The sequence below is a fragment of the Simochromis diagramma genome, unplaced genomic scaffold (genome assembly GCF_900408965.1).
Source record: "Simochromis diagramma unplaced genomic scaffold, fSimDia1.1 OVJJ01000387.1, whole genome shotgun sequence".
NCBI lineage: Eukaryota > Metazoa > Chordata > Actinopteri > Cichliformes > Cichlidae > Simochromis > Simochromis diagramma.
In genome coordinates, this window is record NW_024387152.1 from 2,203,839 (window position 1) to 2,221,722 (window position 17,884).

A 17,884-nucleotide genomic window follows, 5' to 3' on the forward strand; every position below is an offset into this window, starting at 1 on the left:
TTATGGGTTAACTGACCGTTGCCATGCGTTTACACGCGTTGTTATGGGTTAACTGTCCGTTGCCATGCATTTACACGCGTTGTTATGGGTTAACTGTCCGTTGCCATGGTAACCGGTCCGTTGCCATGGTTACCGTTCCGTTGCCATGGTAACCGGTCCGTTGCCATGGGTTACCGGTCCGTTGCCATGGTAACCGGTCCGTTGCCATGGTTACTGTTCCGTTGCCATGGTAACCGGTCCGTTGCCATGGGTTACCTGACCGTTGCCATGGGTTATCTGTCCGTTGCCATGCGTTTACACGCGTTGTTATGGGTTAACTGACTGTTGCCATGCGTTTACACGCGTTGTTATGGGTTAACTGTCCGTTGCCATGGTAACCGGTCCGTTGCCATGGGTTACCGGTCCGTTGCCATGGTAACCGGTCCGTTGCCATGGTAACCGGTCCGTTGCCATGGGTTATCTGTACGTTGCCATGCGTTTACATGCGTTGTTATGGGTTAACTGTCCGTTGCCATGGGTTACCGGTCCGTTGCCATGGGTTACCGGTCCGTTGCCATGGGTAACCGGTCTGTTGCCATGGTTACCGTTCCGTTGCCATGGTAACCGGTCCGTTGCCATGGGTTACCTGACCGTTACCATGGGTTATCTGTCCGTTGCCATGCGTTTACATGCGTTGTTATGGGTTAACTGTCCGTTGCCATGCGTTTACACGCGTTGTTATGGGTTAACTGTCAGTTGCCATTGGTTACCGGTCCGTTGCCACTCTTCTCTTTCTTTGCTGTCTTAAGGTAAATGTGAAGGTTTGGAATGGTGGAACCTGCTTACAGACCTCCAACGGCACCAAACTTTGTCTGTGCCCCACCAAGTACGTCGGGCACCAGTGTGTGCTGGACAAATGTCAGTTCTGCGGAACGGGCAAATGTTTGACGTCAGCCTCAGGGGAGGTTTCCTGCAGGTGAGTATCGTGTGGGACGTGGTTACTGTGCTACATCGATTAGACTTGGATTTGTAAATATTTGCTGGCTTTTATTTTGAACTGCCAGAATATTCTTCACCCAAGGTCACCCAGCAATCTGTGGATTTTGTGCTTCCTAACAGTGCACAGCATGGAATATATCATTCTGAAATCGTGGGAATCATTATTATTATTGTTATTCTGCTGCATTAGGATCTTCTTTAATATTTTTTTCCTGTATGTTTGAAGCTGTCCAAATGGTCAGATCCAACCCAGCTGCTATACCTGTTCAAACTACTGCGCACATGGCCAGTGTTCAGTAGACAATCGCACACTGCTGCCACAGTGCACGTAAGATCCCAGTAGACATCAACAGGCATATATATACTTAATAATATTTTATTGTTTTAATGTCCGCTTACCACACTTACCCACATATCCACTGTGTACCTCTATGCCCAGGTGTGCTGTTGGATGGAGGGGATACAGATGTGATATTTGTTCACTCATAGGTACTGCGTCAATCATCGTCCCAGTGCTGCTGCTGCTGTTGCTGGCATTGCTGGTGGTTGGTGCCATCTTGTGGTACAAGCAGAGAATGCGTGGGTGAGTACTAGTTCGGAACGCTTTTTCATCTTTAAAAAATTCAAACTCCATTTGTCATCTGGTCCTCACCGTTCTGGTCTTTCTTTCTCTCTTACCTTTTGATAACCATCTATTTCCCTGTCTCCCAGGTCTCTATGCCTGGGCAAATCTCGTTCTCAGTGCTCGCGGTAACTTGATAGGGTTACATAATTCACCTGTTGACCCCCAATTCCTCTCCTCTCCTTTCCCTAAAATACAGTCAGACTGCCTTTGCTATGCTTTTGTCTGTCCTTTTGTCCATTCTTTCGTTCAGTGCCGAAATCTTTCCATTGTCCTCGCTTGCCATCTTCTGTTTGGCTTCCATGGGGTTTCCCACCCAACAACACAGGGGGCCTACTCACTCTGGAATAGCTCTGGTGATGCACGAGTAGTTGAACTTTTGACGTCCTCCCATTGTCCTCCATGCCTTTCCCTGTTTACATTTGTAAATATTAGGCTCAGGCAATGTGCTTGCAGAGTAAAATGTATAACTGTGCATCTCTGAAAAATGTTTATATGCTTGCAAACAGCCGAATATTTGCAATCTAATCCAGCATTCTCCGCGATGGACATGCTGCAGTATATTCGATAGGTTTGATCAAATGGCCTTTTGACACAAAAGCTCATTTGAAAACCTTTGATATATGTTGTCCTGTTCTTGTCAATTGTACATAGCCAGTGCTGAGTGAATTTATGATATGGGTTTATGATAAGACACCTTTTAGTCACTCTAGCTTTCTTCTGAGGTTAGCACATCAATTCTTTTAAACAAGGGTCTGAATCTGCTTCTAAGATAATTGTTGATCAGTTTCTCTGCAGTGCCAAGGGCTTCCAGCACCACCGAATGACCAACGGGGCCATGAATGTTGAGATTGGAAACCCTGCCTATAAGATCTATGAAGGAGATCCTGATGATGATGCTGGGGAACTTCTGGACTCCGACTTTGCTTTAGACCCAGACAAGGTAACAAAGCTTAAAAAAGCCGTTTCATTACAAAATATCTGAAAATGCCTGGTAGTGGCTAACCATGCAGATATTTCCACATTTATGAGTCCTTTTGTGAGTTGTTTTTTTTTTTTTTTTTTTAATGAATTGGTTTTGGTTGTGGAGTCATTATAGACAGTAAATAGACCCTTCTTTGTGATCTAAAGAACACTGGATGAAAGTAGCTGGGTTTCTCAATATATTCCTGTCCTTTGGACGTCTAGTGAAAAACAGTTTTCTGTCTTGACTGATCTGTAATCACTTTTCTACATTTATATCCAGTTTTTTGCCATCGAGATCGCCACAGTCCAAATGCAAAAGCTTTAAAGCAAGACTTAGGAAACCAGTGGGTGTCGTTATGGTATTTACTTCTGGCATCTGTAATGAATTTTGGAATGAATATTGTTAGAATTATGTGAATCATCAGGGCTCTAGACTAACTTTTTGCCATGGGCGTACCGGTACGCCTAACTTTTTAAAGTTAGGCGTACCGGCACAAAAGTTAGGCGCACACAAATTTTATAATAATTTATATAATATGTGTTTTTCTGGATACACTGTGCTTTTTCAGCATTCAAAGATTGATGACACCGTGTCAGAGCACTGGCTATGAATTTCAGAAGGATCAGGCCTTAACAGAAAAGTTAGCAATAGTTCTTTTCCTATTACAGCTACATCCACTTCTGTCGTGCCTAGGCTGCTCACTAGGGCTGGGTATCATCACTGATTTCTATAATCCATTTGATTCTGGTTTTCAAAGTCCCGATTCGATTAAACTTAGCCTCAGACAGTCAGAAATATTATAATTCTGATCATTTATCAGTACTGATTTCATCAGAATTGTGAGCATCACAGCAGATGCCTTTGTGTGAAAGTAACTGAGAATAAAACACAGAAAAACATGAAGGAGATTTTCCTGGTCTGGCTTTTTATAGCAGAAAACCTTAAAAATATTCTACAATGTTCTGCATATAAAGTTTAAATTTCTTCAGTATTGAACAACAGAAAAAATAGGCTTTCTTGTCCGAGGTCATTTAAGTGAAAAAGAAAAGAGAAAGACAGCAGCCACAGCGCTGTAAACAACGGTAGACTGGTGGGTAATAAGCGAATGAATAATACAGAAAACAGAGATTGGAGACGGGAAACTGTTCTTGAAGTACAGAGAGAGAGAGAGAGAGAGCTAGCTGTGCATGGAGTGGGATTTTAATAGTCGTGGAAGCAAAACAGCAAAATTCATGACGACATTGATCAAATGTGAAGCGCAGTTTGCTGCTTCTTTTGCTGCTGGCTCGGTGGATTTTGGTTGGAGAGACAAAACCTGCAGCTCAGAATCAGCGCAAGAAGACGTAATCACAGCGCGGACCGGACGCATCAGGATCGCTGAGCTCCGACAGCGTGTCCGTCTACGGGCCGTCGGGTGAGAAAGCCGAGAAAGACAAAGCTGATTCTGATGCGTCGGTCTGTGTTTAGGTCTTTGTGTGGAGTCTGTGTACCTGCTCTCATTTGCTGTTTGGTTGTTGTTGAAATGGTTTTGTGAGCTTTAATCTGAGAATCTGGCGTTTCTGGCAAAACACAGTTATATTTAAAAGTCGATTCAGGATTTAATGAATTGATATCGCTTTATTCAAGCTACTCACCTCCCACTTCCACCTGCACTTTCAACTGGACCACGGCCAATCAGAGAGGTCCCGCCCCTGACTATCTCTGATTGGTTTAGTCCACGATAGGGGCAAAATGTGTCTGTTGTTGACCACAGGGAAGGTTGCAGATTTTTATTTTTTTTTGCTACCCGAACAGTTGGTCGCACAGGTGCAACCAAATATTTTTTTTAGTCGCACCACTGAAAAATTTGGTCGCAAATGCGACCAAATTGGTCGCACTCTAGAGCCCTGATCATATACTTTAGTTCTGATGAGTGGCTCCATAGTCTCATGGTTTACACGTTGTGGCTCGAGTGGTTTGTATACAGATCGATGCTTGGGCAAGATACTGAACCCTGAGTTACCTCTGTGTGTGTGAATGCATTCAGCAGATAAAAGCACAGTATGAAGGCACTATATAAATACCATTTCTTTTACATTCACCTAAGAAGTGAAAAAAAACTCCAGTTTAATCCCAGCTGGAGACAAAAATCCCTTGGGGGGTGTCAGGAACGGAAATCCACTGTGAATAAGGGGAACAGCTGAATAAAGCTTTTATGCTGGAGCCCTCATGGTCACTATATTCAAACATTTTTCACCACAATCATAAAACATCAAATGAGGAATTGTCCATAAAGTCCTGAGTGCTTAAAAAGAAGTTGCAAGTTCTTCACTGGAAATACACCTACTGGTTTGTTGGGGGCAGATGATTAGTGCCCAGACTTTCAGAAACAAATAACCAAACACAGAAAACATAACAAACCACAACTGTCTGCCAGGGTTTCAGCACTGAGCTGGGAAACATCTTGTTATTTATGCGAGCTGAGCCTATTTGAATAAGCAAAATACTGCTTCTTTCACAATATATCAAATCTTTTCATTTCTTTTGCCTGAGTCACCGAGTAATTTTCTTCACTCCGCAGCCCACCAACTTCACGAACCCAGTGTATGCCACCCTGTACATGGGTGCCCACAACAGCCGCAATTCTCTGGCGAGCACTGATGAAAAGAAGGAGCTCCTCTCCCAGGTCGACGAGGACATGAGCGACCCCCTGGCATAGACCTCGGCATGGACTGAACTCTGCCAACATTGCCCTGCCTCGCCCAACCTAGAGCCAGCGAGCTCTCTCATTTTATGCCTTTACCAACTGAAAAGAAAAGCAACAAAAAAAACATAAAAACGAGAACACTGTATAAAATGTATAAAATGAAGAACTACTTTTTTTAAGTGATTGCAGTATTATATTTTGTTCTTTGACAAAAAGGAAAACAAATCCTCTGGTGACGGAAAAGAAACCATTTTATAGACATTTTATCCAGTTCTTTTTCATTTTGCTCACTTCCTCACAACTTCTCTCTCTCACTCACACACACACACACACACACACACACACACACACACACACACCTTTCTCACGCATTCAGCCACTACCTCTGTGCAAATGTAAAAGATACAAATGGCAGTGGAACAATTTTAATTTTTTTATTTTTGTATAAATTGTGTAGGGGAAAAGAGAAAAAAAACATTTTTGTTCCATCCTAGAAAATGTTGCCAAGTCTTCGTTGTTCATGAAAGAGAGGAGATGCGTCAGTGCTCACCACGAATGCTTCCTGGATGCTGGTTCACATTTTGTGTATATGTATGTTTGCTACTGGAGGTCTTAGAGGGAAAGGCGAGGTGATGTTTAACTGCACGTGTATGCACAAGAGACTCGGCATCTGATCTGTTGTTGCAAAGAGCTACATTCAAGTGATTGTCTTTTACCTCCTTGCACAGACTAAAGTTACATATATATATATATTATAAATATATATATTTCCATATATATGAACCTATTAACAAAGTGTCTTGAAAATATACCCAGGAATACAAACATCAGTAACAAATAGCAGTCTGTACTTTTTAATGTTTTTCTTTTGTTTTTTTAAGTCATTGTATAATTGACATACTTTGTGTCACCGATGAATGAATCATGGCAGTGTGTTAGTGTGCGCTGGATGAAGATGATTGTAATTAAGTCCACATTCCAGGATGAAAAAGCCTGGGATGATATCCGTGGCCTTGGATTAGCCTACTGCAGGACACCCTGGACAGGAGCTGGGGCTTTGTTCTGAAACTCTTCTGGAGTAGAGACAAGCTTCTGTGAATTTCCGGTCATCCTCTAAAAAAAAAAGAACCTGCGACCAGTAATTAGCCGAGAACGGTTGCGTTCAACTTTTGTTCCTCGTCTTTTGATTGTAAACATACTTTCAGGAAAGGCCAGGGAGACCGTCTGATGGTACGTACTTCTGTGGGAGGTTGGATTTTTTTTTTTCTTTCCTTCACTGTATGTAATTACATGGACATGTAATTTAGGTTAATGCTCATTGTTAAGTGCATTCTCAGGAAGGAGACTGATCGGCTTCCTGATAAGCATTCCTTTCTCCATTCCTTTGCTTTGCTGCTAACCATCCGGATTTTTAGTCTGGGAAGTGTGGCTCTGTGTCTCACTGCTCACCGTATTGCTTTTAATCACCTCAGCTTGTCAGCCATACCTACCATATCACTGCATGGTGCTCACACACACACAGACACACTTAACCAAGAGGAAACTCTGGCTTTAGTCCTCAAATGTTAACAGTATTCATCACATTTTTTTCTTTAAATTCTGTTTTTTTTTCTTGTTTATTTGCTTTTAACATCCTGCTCTGTTAAATCGCCATGTAAGTTGGAACAATCATATTTCATTTGGAGAATTTCTTTAACTGGCAAAAACCCACGTTTGTGGTTCTGATTGTTTTGTTATAATTCGATTTCTTTTTGATATAAGGAATTAAATGGATTTTTATAGTAGAAATGTACGATGGCCGTGTCTGTCATTTGGAAAGATGGAGAGGAGAAGCAGTCTACTTCATACTTCAGTACATTAGAAAATAGCCTCACTTATTATTAAAGAATGAAGAAATAAAACGCTAACATGTAGAAAGCACTTGTTTGGATGTTGCTTAATCTGGAAAGGCTTCTGAATTGTAATGAAAGTCTTTGGTCTTGTTACATAAATCATCATATTTATTAAACAGGAAGTGTTGTCTTTCAGTCAACAGACAATCCCAAGAATAGCTTTTTCTTAAAAAAAAAAAAAGTATGTTTCTTTTGATTTCAATACACACAAGAATAGTGTTTTATACAATCTTGAGCCAAATTTAAGTAGTGTTAAGATGTATTGCTCCCTTTGTGCCAATGTCATGCAAGTCTCTAAAGCTGTTAGGAGGAATAATCTGTATTAAAACGGATAAGAAAAAGAAGCTTTAAATGCACTTCATCCTTCATCTGTTAATACATTTAGAGCAGGCTAACCAAACAGCAAGTGTGCCTTTGAAACAGTAGTCCACCTGGAGTCTCCTTCATGCGTCTGTCACCTCCTAACTGTCACGCACGGTGTGACAGGAAGTGTTGTCAAGGCACGTAATATTCTGTTTTTAACCACCACTTGGTCAAGGCCCAAAACTCTGGGGACTCTCGTGTCAGCTGTTCTGATGTACTAGAGGTAAAAAGGAACTAACCTACCTTTAAGCTTTTTTTGTGCCTTCAACTTGCATATTGTTGTCAGGATTATAAGGCTAATGTTATATTACAAGGCGGTAAAAAATACAATCTTTACCAAATGAAAGACGTAAAATAAACAAATTATGGCTGACTGACGAGAAATAACACTGTTTACACAAAAAGGCACTTCTTAAGCGGAACATCAAACTTTGGAGTAATTTGGTTTGTCTAGCTTGACAAGAAGAACCAGTACAGTGATGGTCTTTGCTCCCAGATACAATCAAAATAAACAATATTAAGTCTGATTGAAAGCGTTTCGAAGACTTGGCGTAACGCTGCGAAACAGTCCACGAATGTCTGTTATGACATCGCACCTCCTCTGTTATTTGCAGGAGGCTTTTGCAGGTGTCTTAAAGGCAGGCGTCCCAGCAGCAGCAGAAGAGTCGGCAATTTATCTTGGCTGCCTCCCAGTTTAAATCCTGCTATGACTGCGTAATCTTCGGATATTAATGGGTTTCAGGAATGTCCACATTAAGATCCACATGCTAGCAGGCACTTGTTAGTGAAAGCACAATTCCTCCTCCAGTCCTCAGATGGCCTCACCTGTGCTCTGGTCATCCTCCCAAAGGTCAGTGCCGACAGAGCAGGGAAAGCCTTCTGCTCGCGGTGACGAAGGAGTAGTAGCGCGTTGTGCTTCTGTAATCATGCCTGCTCATTTAAAGTGGTTGTAAAAGGGCATCCATAAATAAATAAATTACCGGGCTAAAACAAGGGCTTTGTCCTGTCCTCGCTTTTCAGTCTTTGTGATCTGCAGCCTCAGGGTTGAGATGCGCCACTGGGACAAAGGGAAGGGTTACAATAGGGAGGGGACTATAAGTGACGAATAAGTGGTTTAGGGTCTCTTCCAACCGCTCCGGATCAACGCGTCTGCTCGCAGGAAAGGCTGGTTTCGGAGATCTGTGAGTAGGCATGGAGAGGGGGGTGAGAGACAGGGGGACACACATGTTAGACGACCAAGAGGTCAATCTGGACATTTGCTTCTGTTTACATCTCAATTTCTTAAGAGTGTTTTTAAGCAAGAAGAGCAGAGGATGTACACTCAGTTCTCACTTTATTAGGTACACCTAATTTATATCAGTTGTTCCCTCATTTCTGTAAATGAGGTTAAGCTAAAAAAAGAAAAGAAAATAGGAACACCTTACTATATAATGCAGTACATGAAAACAGCACCACAAACCATATTTCCTCTTTTTTACAATGAAGATGAAACTATGAAAAGTTGCCTTTATTGCAGGACTGTTGTTAGTCTGCATTAGTTTGAGCTCCCTAATAAACTGACAACTGAGTGTTTATTGTTATAATTTTCAAATCCAGAAAATCTGGAAACACTTGTGCAGTTAAAACTTTGGGTTAAAGCTGAAATTGTCCATAAGAGCTACAAAATTAGCAAATGTGGCAGGAATGCCACATTCCCATAGCCTTGTATTTCAACTGCTAGAAGTTGTGCTTCAAAACGGAGAAATTCAAGGCTTTGAGACGGTGATTTTGGCAAATCAGTAACACTAAACAATGAGGACGTTACAAAGTAACCACTCTGGTTACGATACAGTGGTCAACAAGCTCTTGAGTTTGCAGATTACCAAACAGGATGGCTGTCACAGAGGAAACAAAAGTGTGGATACAGACTGTGTTCACGTAAGTTTGATTCTGTTTTCTTCTAGAGCCTGTTGACCAAATAGCTGTTGAGCACACTGCAGATGACATTTAGCACAGACAAACATGGCGGACGCTGCCGACAGGTGAGAGGTAAATAAACAATGGACAACATGCAACACGTAACAGGAAGGGGTGAGGATGATACTCGTTTCTAAGGAAAAAATTTGACATTAATACTAAAAGAAAAATGCCACTGGTGTTGCTTCTGAGGTGGGCTTTGTAGACACTTAAACACCTGAGTTCATATTTTTATGGCTGTTTTAAAAGCAGGTAAGTTGTTTCTTTTTAATACTATGCTGACTTCTTCTTTTTACAAGTTCAACTTTGTGTTGTTTACTAGCAAATTTTATAGTGTTCTTAAATTCTGTGTGTGTGTGTGTGTTTCTTTGCTTGCAACTGAAGCACTAGCTGAAGCAGCTGACATCACTGTAGCAGCACACAGGAGCTGGAGGGCCAAGCAGGCCGGCTTTCAGCCAGGCTACCTTTCTTACCCTCTCCTAGGAGTGGGAAATACTGTCATTAATCTTCTTTTCAGCTGGAGGGGGGCAGAATAAACAGTGGTGGTTGAGGAAAGAAGAGTCACATGTTAGCCGGAAAAACCAACACCAAACAAGTTAGTCTCATGGAACAAGGCAGTGCTGATAAAATAAAACAGTCTGCTAGCCAAACCTCTTTAGATTCAGTCCGTTGGTATCGGATAATTTGAAAGAAATATGGCAAAATAACGCAAAAGCCTACTGTGTCATGCATGATGTCCTACACGTGATCACAGTCAGGACTGTACTGCAAGCGTGTCAACATATTTTACACACAAAAACATATTGACACTCAATGCAACTTTCTCAGCTCCAGGCAAAGAGGTTTGGCTGACTCCTATCACCAGACACCTGATAGGAGTCTTCTCAACACAAACAACCAGTGACGGCCCGAGTTAGTCATCAGTAGTCATAGTTGAGGGTGGGGTGGGATGACAGAAATCATGCTGCATGCACATGGAGGTAGTGGTAGTGGGTTGCGAGGGAGAGTGGGGGGTTCAAAATGCGTATGAGAGAAACCTGGTCAACCTTGGCATTAAAGGGGAAGGGCTAGCAGTTGGCGTCGTCACAGAGGTTGGCTTCACAGAAGAAACGTGAGCCGCGTTTAGCAGTGCGGGCCGTGAAGGGCACGCTCTTCAGTACTGGGGGGAGGAGGCGGAGGAAGAGAAAACATGTCACACCTGAAACACTGCCCTAAGGGGGAGGGGCAAACCTTGTGAAAGCCTAACGTTCTTAATAAGGTTAAGGACATGTCCTGAAAGCCGTCCACTGGATAAAACACAGTTAGAGCTCTGATAGTAGTGACACACAATTATTCCTATTATTAACACTAAAGTATAATGAAGCAACATTCATATTATTTACACTTTAGACAGTTATTAATGATCATCACAAAAACATCAGTTAGTTTATGTGCTACGCTGAGGCTGTAGATGCAGGGTTTTCTCCCAATAAAGGCTTAAAATACGTAGGTGTGTTGTAAGATGATTTAACTTTGGCATCTCCAAAAATTAAATGTAGGAAACGAAATTGCACACTGCCCAATCACTTTCCGCTCTTTGCAAACAGAATATTCTGCTATTCTGCTCGTGTGCAGTTTATATCCACGTCTGTCCAGACTGGTATAGTACGAGCAGTGAAGACAGGCACCTACCTACCTCCCAATCTCCACTTCTGTCTTACGACATTCAAACAGTGGGCAGAAAAGTATGTTTGCCCAACATTATAATGTTGCTCAATCACAGCTAAGTTAACCTTTTGATCTTTTGGATACAACATGTCATCATTTTATCATTTTTCCTCCAATTTTGTCATAGTTAGACTTTAGTTTTGAGCAAAAATTTCGTTATGAGGTCACGGCGATCTTTGAAATTATAGTACAAGTGACTTTTTTGTGCCAGATTAGAAGAAATTAAAGAGGTATGGAGGTATAGAAAGCCAAAAACATGATCCCTCCAGGAACAGCTGCTTGAGGCTGTCGTGGATCCTAATTATTAGTACCTCAATTTACTTCTTGAGACCTGGCCTTTCTGAAAACACACACTTTGATACCCAGCAGCATTTCCCCTAACAGACTAGACAGCATGGCATGGAACAACGCTTGCTATTTGCTGTGCTCCAGATGTGCTGGTGTCTGAAGCACGTAGCACAAGGTGCACTTCAAAGGAGCTGAGCAGTCGATGACCACAGTCATCCTCAGCCTGGGAACACCGGGGCTGCTGGCACGCACATGGGTTCGTTTAACAGTCCTGTCTGGCCCACCTGTGATAATGTCTTCAATAGTGCCATCCTTGCCCTCGTACACAGGCCGGTGGTCTTTGGCTTGCCGCCTGCGCAGCTCTGCGATCAGCTCCTGCTGCTGGTGCCTCTTCTTCTGGGCCTGAACCTGAACCAGTGGAAAGGATATTTGGTTGTTTTCACTGTGATTCTTGGCCTACGAAAAAGCTTTATTTAGCACTGAGTAAATACGTGATAGAGTTCATCCAGCGGGGCTGCACCTTAGGGTCATGCTGCTTCGCCTCCTGAGCCAGTAACTTTTCTCTCATTGCTTCCTCTTGCTTTTTCCTCTGTTCATTTTCTTCCACTGCATCCTGTTGAGAAGAGAAATAGATGACACATCTGTGACAAGAAACTTCAGTGGAAATAAATCCAACAACGTGCTTTTGTGTGGCCATGTGAAGCAAAGAAAAAACAGTTGAAAAGCTGGGCATAAACAGGAAAGCCACGCTTTACTAAACATGACCAGGACCACGCACGCGCTTAAATGAACAGTTTGACATACGGAGAAAGATAAACAAAGGGATCAATAAGTATGGTGAATATGACACTTTAGATAGTTATAAATCAGCCAAGCTGGGCAGAAATATTAAAAACAAGGCAACAGCTTCCCTGACTTGAATCAAAATGAACAAAATCTGACAATGTGTTTCGTTTTGTTTTTTTAAACCAGATAATCTGAGCTGATCTGCTGTGGATGACAGAAACCATAGTTTCTCTCCAAGAACACAAAGAATCTCAGCGATAAGTTGTTCCTAGGCCACTAAGAAAAAGCAGGTGATTTCACAGTTAGCAACAAATTATTTAAAGATACTCTTTCTTCTTTAACGTCTTTAACTGACTGACAGTAAGCTCTACGGGACACAGAACATTTTCAGCCCATTTTCTTCCAGTTTTTCTCGTGTTAATTTGAAGTTTGGGCTTGAAATTGTAACCTTCTCTTTCTCGTTAGTTTGTTTAGTATTGTGGCTTCACGGCAACTCCTGGCTGTTCTGTTTATTTTGGCTCTCACTTAAGTTAAATTAAAGCTTCTATGTCTGACAATAAGAGGCCTTAAAAACTGTAGAAAACTATATTCTATTACTCGAGGCAACAAGTGTTTGTTAAACAGTTCCTTTAGAGCACATGCGCACACTCAAACAGACACATGAAATCCTTGTGTTGCACATTTCCTTGAGCAGATCCCATAAATCTAGATGGAGAACAATCTCAGGATGCGTGCTGTGTGTTGGGGCAGGGCGAGGCAGTCCGGAGGTAAAGGGGGGGGGACGAGTCTAAACACCACAGCTGCAGCTTCTAAAGTCAGACCCAGCTGGCCTTTCCTGTTATTTGGCCTGGGAGTATACGCCACGTCCTGTGCCACAAAAGCAGCCAAAGCTCTGCCCCCCTCTGCTCTCAGCAAGGCTGACAGCAAACCAGGGAACTTCCCAAATGTCCAGCTGAGGAAGTGAGGAAAGCTACAGAGATGTAGCTTCTGCTTGGCGTCCTCACCTTGTACGCCTTGATGAAGCGCACGAACACAGGGAAGAACACGGAGGGTGGAGCCGTCTTGGCACTTTCTCCAAAGTAGCTCACCACACTGTTAAAGGCTTCCTGGAATTGGGAAAGAGAATGTTTGTAAACACTGTCGAGTTAGTGGCTGCGCATCAGATGTCAGTGAGATGAATGAACGAGAAAGGTTTCATTTTCATTTGTTCCAGCGGATAATTTGAGGTTTTGGAGGTGAAGACGTTGTCGGATACCTCTGCCATCTTGGCGTCCTTCTGTAGCTTGTCCAGCTGTGAGTCACTAGCCTGGACAAAACCTTTCAGGACTGAGTGGTCGTGGAGACTGCACTCTCTCCGGATGAGGTCCATGCCTTTCCCCAGCTCTCGAACATCCAGCAGGACGTTTTCCAGAGACACTTTGCACGCAGACATCAGAGCATATTTTAAGTATATTACGTAGCGTTTTATCCAGATGTTAACACCTGACCTTTCTGTGAAAACACTGCGTCCCCACACGGTTGCTGACAGAGTTTGGTGCACGCTCACCTGCTGCAGCTTTGTCCACAAAGTGCAATTCATTGTAGAAGTTGGTCAGTTCAGGGTACTTCTCTTTCACAATAAGAGCTATGTAGTGGAGCAATGTCATCTTCCTGTCTGTAGACTTAGTGTCCAGAAGCTGTGTAAAAAACATTGTTAGGAAAAGCAATTTAATAATAAACTCTGCAGCACACTTTTGTGCTGACTGGAATTCCAGTAAACTTCACTACTGATTACTCACCAGATCAAGGCTTTGTAATTTGAAACCATAAACGCAGCCTCGTTTGCTGCTGTTCATGTAGTTTCCTAGGGCTAAGATGATCTACGAGTAAACCAAAAGCACCGAGTGAATATATGCATTAAAAAATACAAACGCTGCTGCTGTGAAAGTCAACAAACACATCTCACTTCAAGCATCCTCTTGAGCTTTGGTGCCGACTTGATTGAGCCAGAAGCAGCAATGATGGCGTTGAGCTGTGGCGTGAGCATGCTCACGTTGTCGGCAAAGTTTCCAACAAAGGTGATAATGTTCATTCTCTGCGTCAGCCTCTCGATCTTGCTGAATAACAACATGAAGCGATCCTCCTCTGCTAACTGATCCAGCGGACGCCGCTCGCGCTCGTACTGACGCATCACCTTCACTTCTGCCTCGGTGGGCAGGAAACGCATCAGGCACTCCACAAAGTCGACAGGTAAGGCCTTGAGGTCAAACCTGAGTGAAGATAACACGTTACCTGTAACTTGTTCCACAGAAAATTATGTAAGTATGTAAAGTTTACGTAAAAGACAGGTGCATACTTCTCTATGGCTTTGCAGATCTCTTCTGTTGTCTTGTTAGCCTTTCGCAGTGTGATGGCTAAGTTCTTGGAGCGATTGGCGTCCAGAAGTGTGACTTTGTTTGCCACCTTATTGGCTACTTTGCTCTTTGTGCAGGAAAGATCCACAACTGGACCCTGGGCTCTCGTCTTAAATAGCTCCTCAAACCTCTCCAGTTCCAGCTCCTGCATGTGAATAACAACTCAACTTTTACTTGCTCTAAATTGATGTTAAAAGTCCTGAACACATAAGTGTTATGGTGTTGGTATGAAGCTGGTTATTTCGCGACACAATGCTCTTATCATTTAAGTTTAGTTTTGCTTTACTTTTTCCTCTTATTAAGGTTTGAACTCAACTGGAAGAGACTAGAGAAACCTGAGCTTTTGACTATGGAAATGTTTTACTGAGATTAATACTAATTTACCATAAATTCAAATTTGACACATATTAACCAAGACCTACATCTTAACATGAAAGAGGTTTTATCTTCTTGATTTACCTCTAGCACACGTTCATCATCGATCTCGTTGAAGACTGTGCCATTGATCTGATTGGGCTTCAAGGCCGTCCAGTTAAACACAGGCAAGCGGAACTTGGTCTTTATAGGCTTCTTGATCCTGATAGCTGTGGTGAAGAAAGTGTTCGTTGAATTCAGAATGAACGGTACTTATATACCACTTTTCAACGCGAAGCTTTATTCAGCCACTCACACACATTCATACAACCATCTTTTTCTATGGCTAAGTGATTTTCGCCTATCGTTCACACACTTATACTCCGACGGATGCATCTTAGAGTTCTGGACACTTCAGCGCACAGACTAGAGGAGCCAGGGATCAACCTACCGACAATCCACTCTACCTCCTGCCACCCACAATCCTCTGATCTAGTCAACCTTGAACATCAAAATCGAAGGCAAAGACAACCAAGTTTAATTTTGTGTGCACGCTCACCTGACAGACCTACGCTCAAGATGACAGAGGGGGAAGCTTCTGGCAGAGGAGGAGCAAGGGGAGGAGGTGGTGGCGGTGGGACTGGCGCAGTGTGTCCTGTAATTAATGCAGAAGAGTATTTTTATTGCATGTTTAGTAACAGCTTCGTGTTCTACGTGAGCTGCCACCTCGGCCTGACAATCGCTGAAAACAGATTTTTAAAGTAATGAAACCTGATAAAGTCTAGTTTGGATAAAAGGCTGGAAAGTGCTCCAACAGTCAGTGCGGCCTTTCCGGAGACAAAGGAAACCAGCCTTATGTTTCCCTTTCCTGTCTGGCTTAGAAGAACACTGCTGTGACCCATCACTTGGTTTGGCACGAATGAACAAATATAGGGAACTGAAAATAGATCTGCTCTGAGGGTCCACAGATGAGAAAGTCAACTTTCACATACATATACATGAATCACTAGACTGCGAGTCACAGTGTTGTCATCACCTGAAGCAGATGGCAGGGGAGGGGGAGGGGGAGGAGGCGGTGGAGGCGGAGGTGCTTCGCTGGCTGGTGGTAAACTTGTGTCGGGTCCTCCTAGTTCTGTCAGCCCTGCCGTTGAACCCAAAGACAGCTTTCCGATGTTTCCCAAGGGTATCCCGGCACTGCCGACGCCCAGCGGCTCGATGGCGATGTCTCCATCAGGTTTCTTGTGCAAGCGGATGGTGCCCTGCTGTTCGAGCTCCAGCAGACGCTTCTCAATGTTGAAGTGCCTCTGAAATGCAGCATCCTTCTCCTTGATCATCCTCCTCAGGGTGTTAACCTGAGTGCTGGTTGACTCGTATGTCTCCTGAGCAGTCACCAGGGGGTGATAAAGAGCATAATGCACAGTGACTCCACAAGCTAAACAAACATCCTGTCTCTTTGTGACCTAATTTGCTAATACAGCAATTTAGCCACAAGCATATGAACCTGATCTCTGCTAACAGGCGCGGAATCTGAAGCCTTTATGATGCGAGGAGAGCAAGAAATATCACGTCGATAGGACTGTGGCTTACCCGTATTACGTTCAGCTCCTTATCTTTCTGAATGAGCAGCTTCTCCAGATCGGCTACTTTCATCATTGTTTCATTCTCAACCTCCAGAAGCTTCTCAGTCACCTAGAAGAGAAGATGGAGCAACACTGAGATGAGAGAAGGAAAGAATTGATCCACACAGTGGGCATCTTTCCCAGCTCCACTTCCCCATCTCTCCTCCCCATATACTGCATCATCACTAAGAAATAAGATACAGCGAGCAGCATGATGCAGCAATAACATGACACAGCTCTCAGTTTTGATTTTACATTACACATCTTTGCTAAGGAATTCAGAGAGAATCTTCACCCTCTTCCTCCCCCATCATTTCTGACCTCTGAGAGCAGAGTTTGTTTTCAAATTCCAAGAATGATGTCAGGGGCTGCCTACGACCTTTCCATGTGAAGAAGGTCTTTGCAAAGCAGCGTGGGATACAAAGGCAATAGCCCAGAAAGACCGAGCCAACACGAGAACAATAATAAGATTGTTTCACGCACTCCGTTTTCCAGCATTCCCCACCCAATTATTATCCTGAACCACTTGTGAAGTGCAAACACCGAGTAGATTTCTAATTGCCATGTAGAAACAGCCAACTTAAGTACATAGCTGGTGAACCACAACAATCTCATAAATGTGTATAGAGAGCAGTGTTGGTGGTCCAGACTGGGTGGTGCACTTACGTGGGACAGGTGCTCCTCCAGTTCCTCCACCTTCTCCAGCGCTGCATTCTTGGTTTCGGCATCTTCTAGCAGGCCACCCACATCAAATACGTTATCAAGGTAAGCCTGGATCTGAACCGACAGCTTGTCGCTCTCCGTGTGTTTAGATTTCTGGCACGAGAGAGAATAAATTCAACATTAGTGACACTCCGCGAATAGTCTCCACGTAGACAATGAGAGCGATTGGCCCAGTTTAAGCACAACATTATTTCTTTACCTCCAGGAAGTCATCTAGTCCCAGTTTGGTGAATTCATACTGCAGATGCACTCTGAAGTTCATGTCTTCAACTGAGTGGACCACAATGTTGATGAACTGCATGCAAGCAACCTGGAGAACAAATGCAAACACCAGCTCATTAATATTCTTTATATACTTGATACGTATAATCTGTATCAGGATATTTTATCTTAAAACTGACATATAGTCCACTGGATTTTGCATTTGCACCTTGTATAAAAGTGTGTTTTCCTTTATGCAGATAATAATAAAAAATACCTTTGGCATTTGAGCCAGACATTTTTATTTGTACTGATGGGTGTACTCTCACACAAAAAAGACACATCTGTA

The 17,884-nt window shown here is 43.0% G+C and overlaps 2 protein-coding genes across 7 annotated transcripts in view; one reads left to right on the forward strand and one right to left on the reverse strand.

Annotated features, from left to right (window-relative positions):
* The first annotated feature begins 513 nt into the window (after positions 1 to 513).
* On the forward strand, positions 514 to 5,877 carry LOC120743985 (low-density lipoprotein receptor-related protein 1-like). The gene is made up of 6 exons (XM_040048060.1): positions 514 to 559; positions 736 to 955; positions 1,205 to 1,306; positions 1,418 to 1,561; positions 2,399 to 2,543; positions 5,128 to 5,877. Exons 1-6 carry the CDS (start codon positions 514 to 516, stop codon positions 5,263 to 5,265), a joined length of 795 nt encoding a protein of 264 aa, XP_039903994.1. The 3' UTR covers positions 5,266 to 5,877.
* Positions 5,878 to 6,855: 978 nt separating this feature from the next.
* Positions 6,856 to 17,884, reverse strand: part of fmnl3 (formin-like 3) — a 32,514-nt gene continuing 21,485 nt past the window's right edge. For 2 of the 6 annotated variants that reach the window (XM_040047521.1, XM_040047526.1), the window contains 16 exons: positions 17,534 to 17,644; positions 17,278 to 17,427; positions 16,580 to 16,681; positions 16,029 to 16,371; positions 15,552 to 15,647; positions 15,098 to 15,222; positions 14,581 to 14,783; positions 14,191 to 14,494; positions 14,024 to 14,104; positions 13,792 to 13,921; positions 13,501 to 13,661; positions 13,250 to 13,351; positions 11,980 to 12,072; positions 11,744 to 11,867; positions 10,511 to 10,623; positions 6,856 to 8,687 (listed from right to left, as the gene is read on the reverse strand). In XM_040047521.1, coding sequence (XP_039903455.1) covers positions 10,532 to 10,623; positions 11,744 to 11,867; positions 11,980 to 12,072; positions 13,250 to 13,351; positions 13,501 to 13,661; positions 13,792 to 13,921; positions 14,024 to 14,104; positions 14,191 to 14,494; positions 14,581 to 14,783; positions 15,098 to 15,222; positions 15,552 to 15,647; positions 16,029 to 16,371; positions 16,580 to 16,681; positions 17,278 to 17,427; positions 17,534 to 17,644 — 2,217 coding nt within the window. In that variant the 3' untranslated portion in view covers positions 6,856 to 8,687; positions 10,511 to 10,531. Of the gene's footprint in view, positions 8,688 to 9,928; positions 9,982 to 10,501; positions 10,624 to 11,743; positions 11,868 to 11,979; positions 12,073 to 13,249; positions 13,352 to 13,500; positions 13,662 to 13,791; positions 13,922 to 14,023; positions 14,105 to 14,190; positions 14,495 to 14,580; positions 14,784 to 15,097; positions 15,223 to 15,551; positions 15,648 to 16,028; positions 16,372 to 16,579; positions 16,682 to 17,277; positions 17,428 to 17,533; positions 17,645 to 17,884 lie in introns of all 6 variants that reach the window. The other 4 variants (XM_040047524.1, XM_040047525.1, XM_040047522.1 and 1 more) reach the window with 4 other exon arrangements.

Coding starts and splice junctions, on each gene's coding strand:
- LOC120743985 (XM_040048060.1), top strand. CDS start 514: ATGGGTTACCGGTCCGTTGCCATGGGTTACCGGTCCGTTGCCATGG. Junction 560..735: donor TTACCGGTCCGTTGCCATGG/GTAACCGGTCTG, acceptor GTTAACTGTCAG/TTGCCATTGGTTACCGGTCC. Junction 1,307..1,417: donor ACACTGCTGCCACAGTGCAC/GTAAGATCCCAG, acceptor CTCTATGCCCAG/GTGTGCTGTTGGATGGAGGG.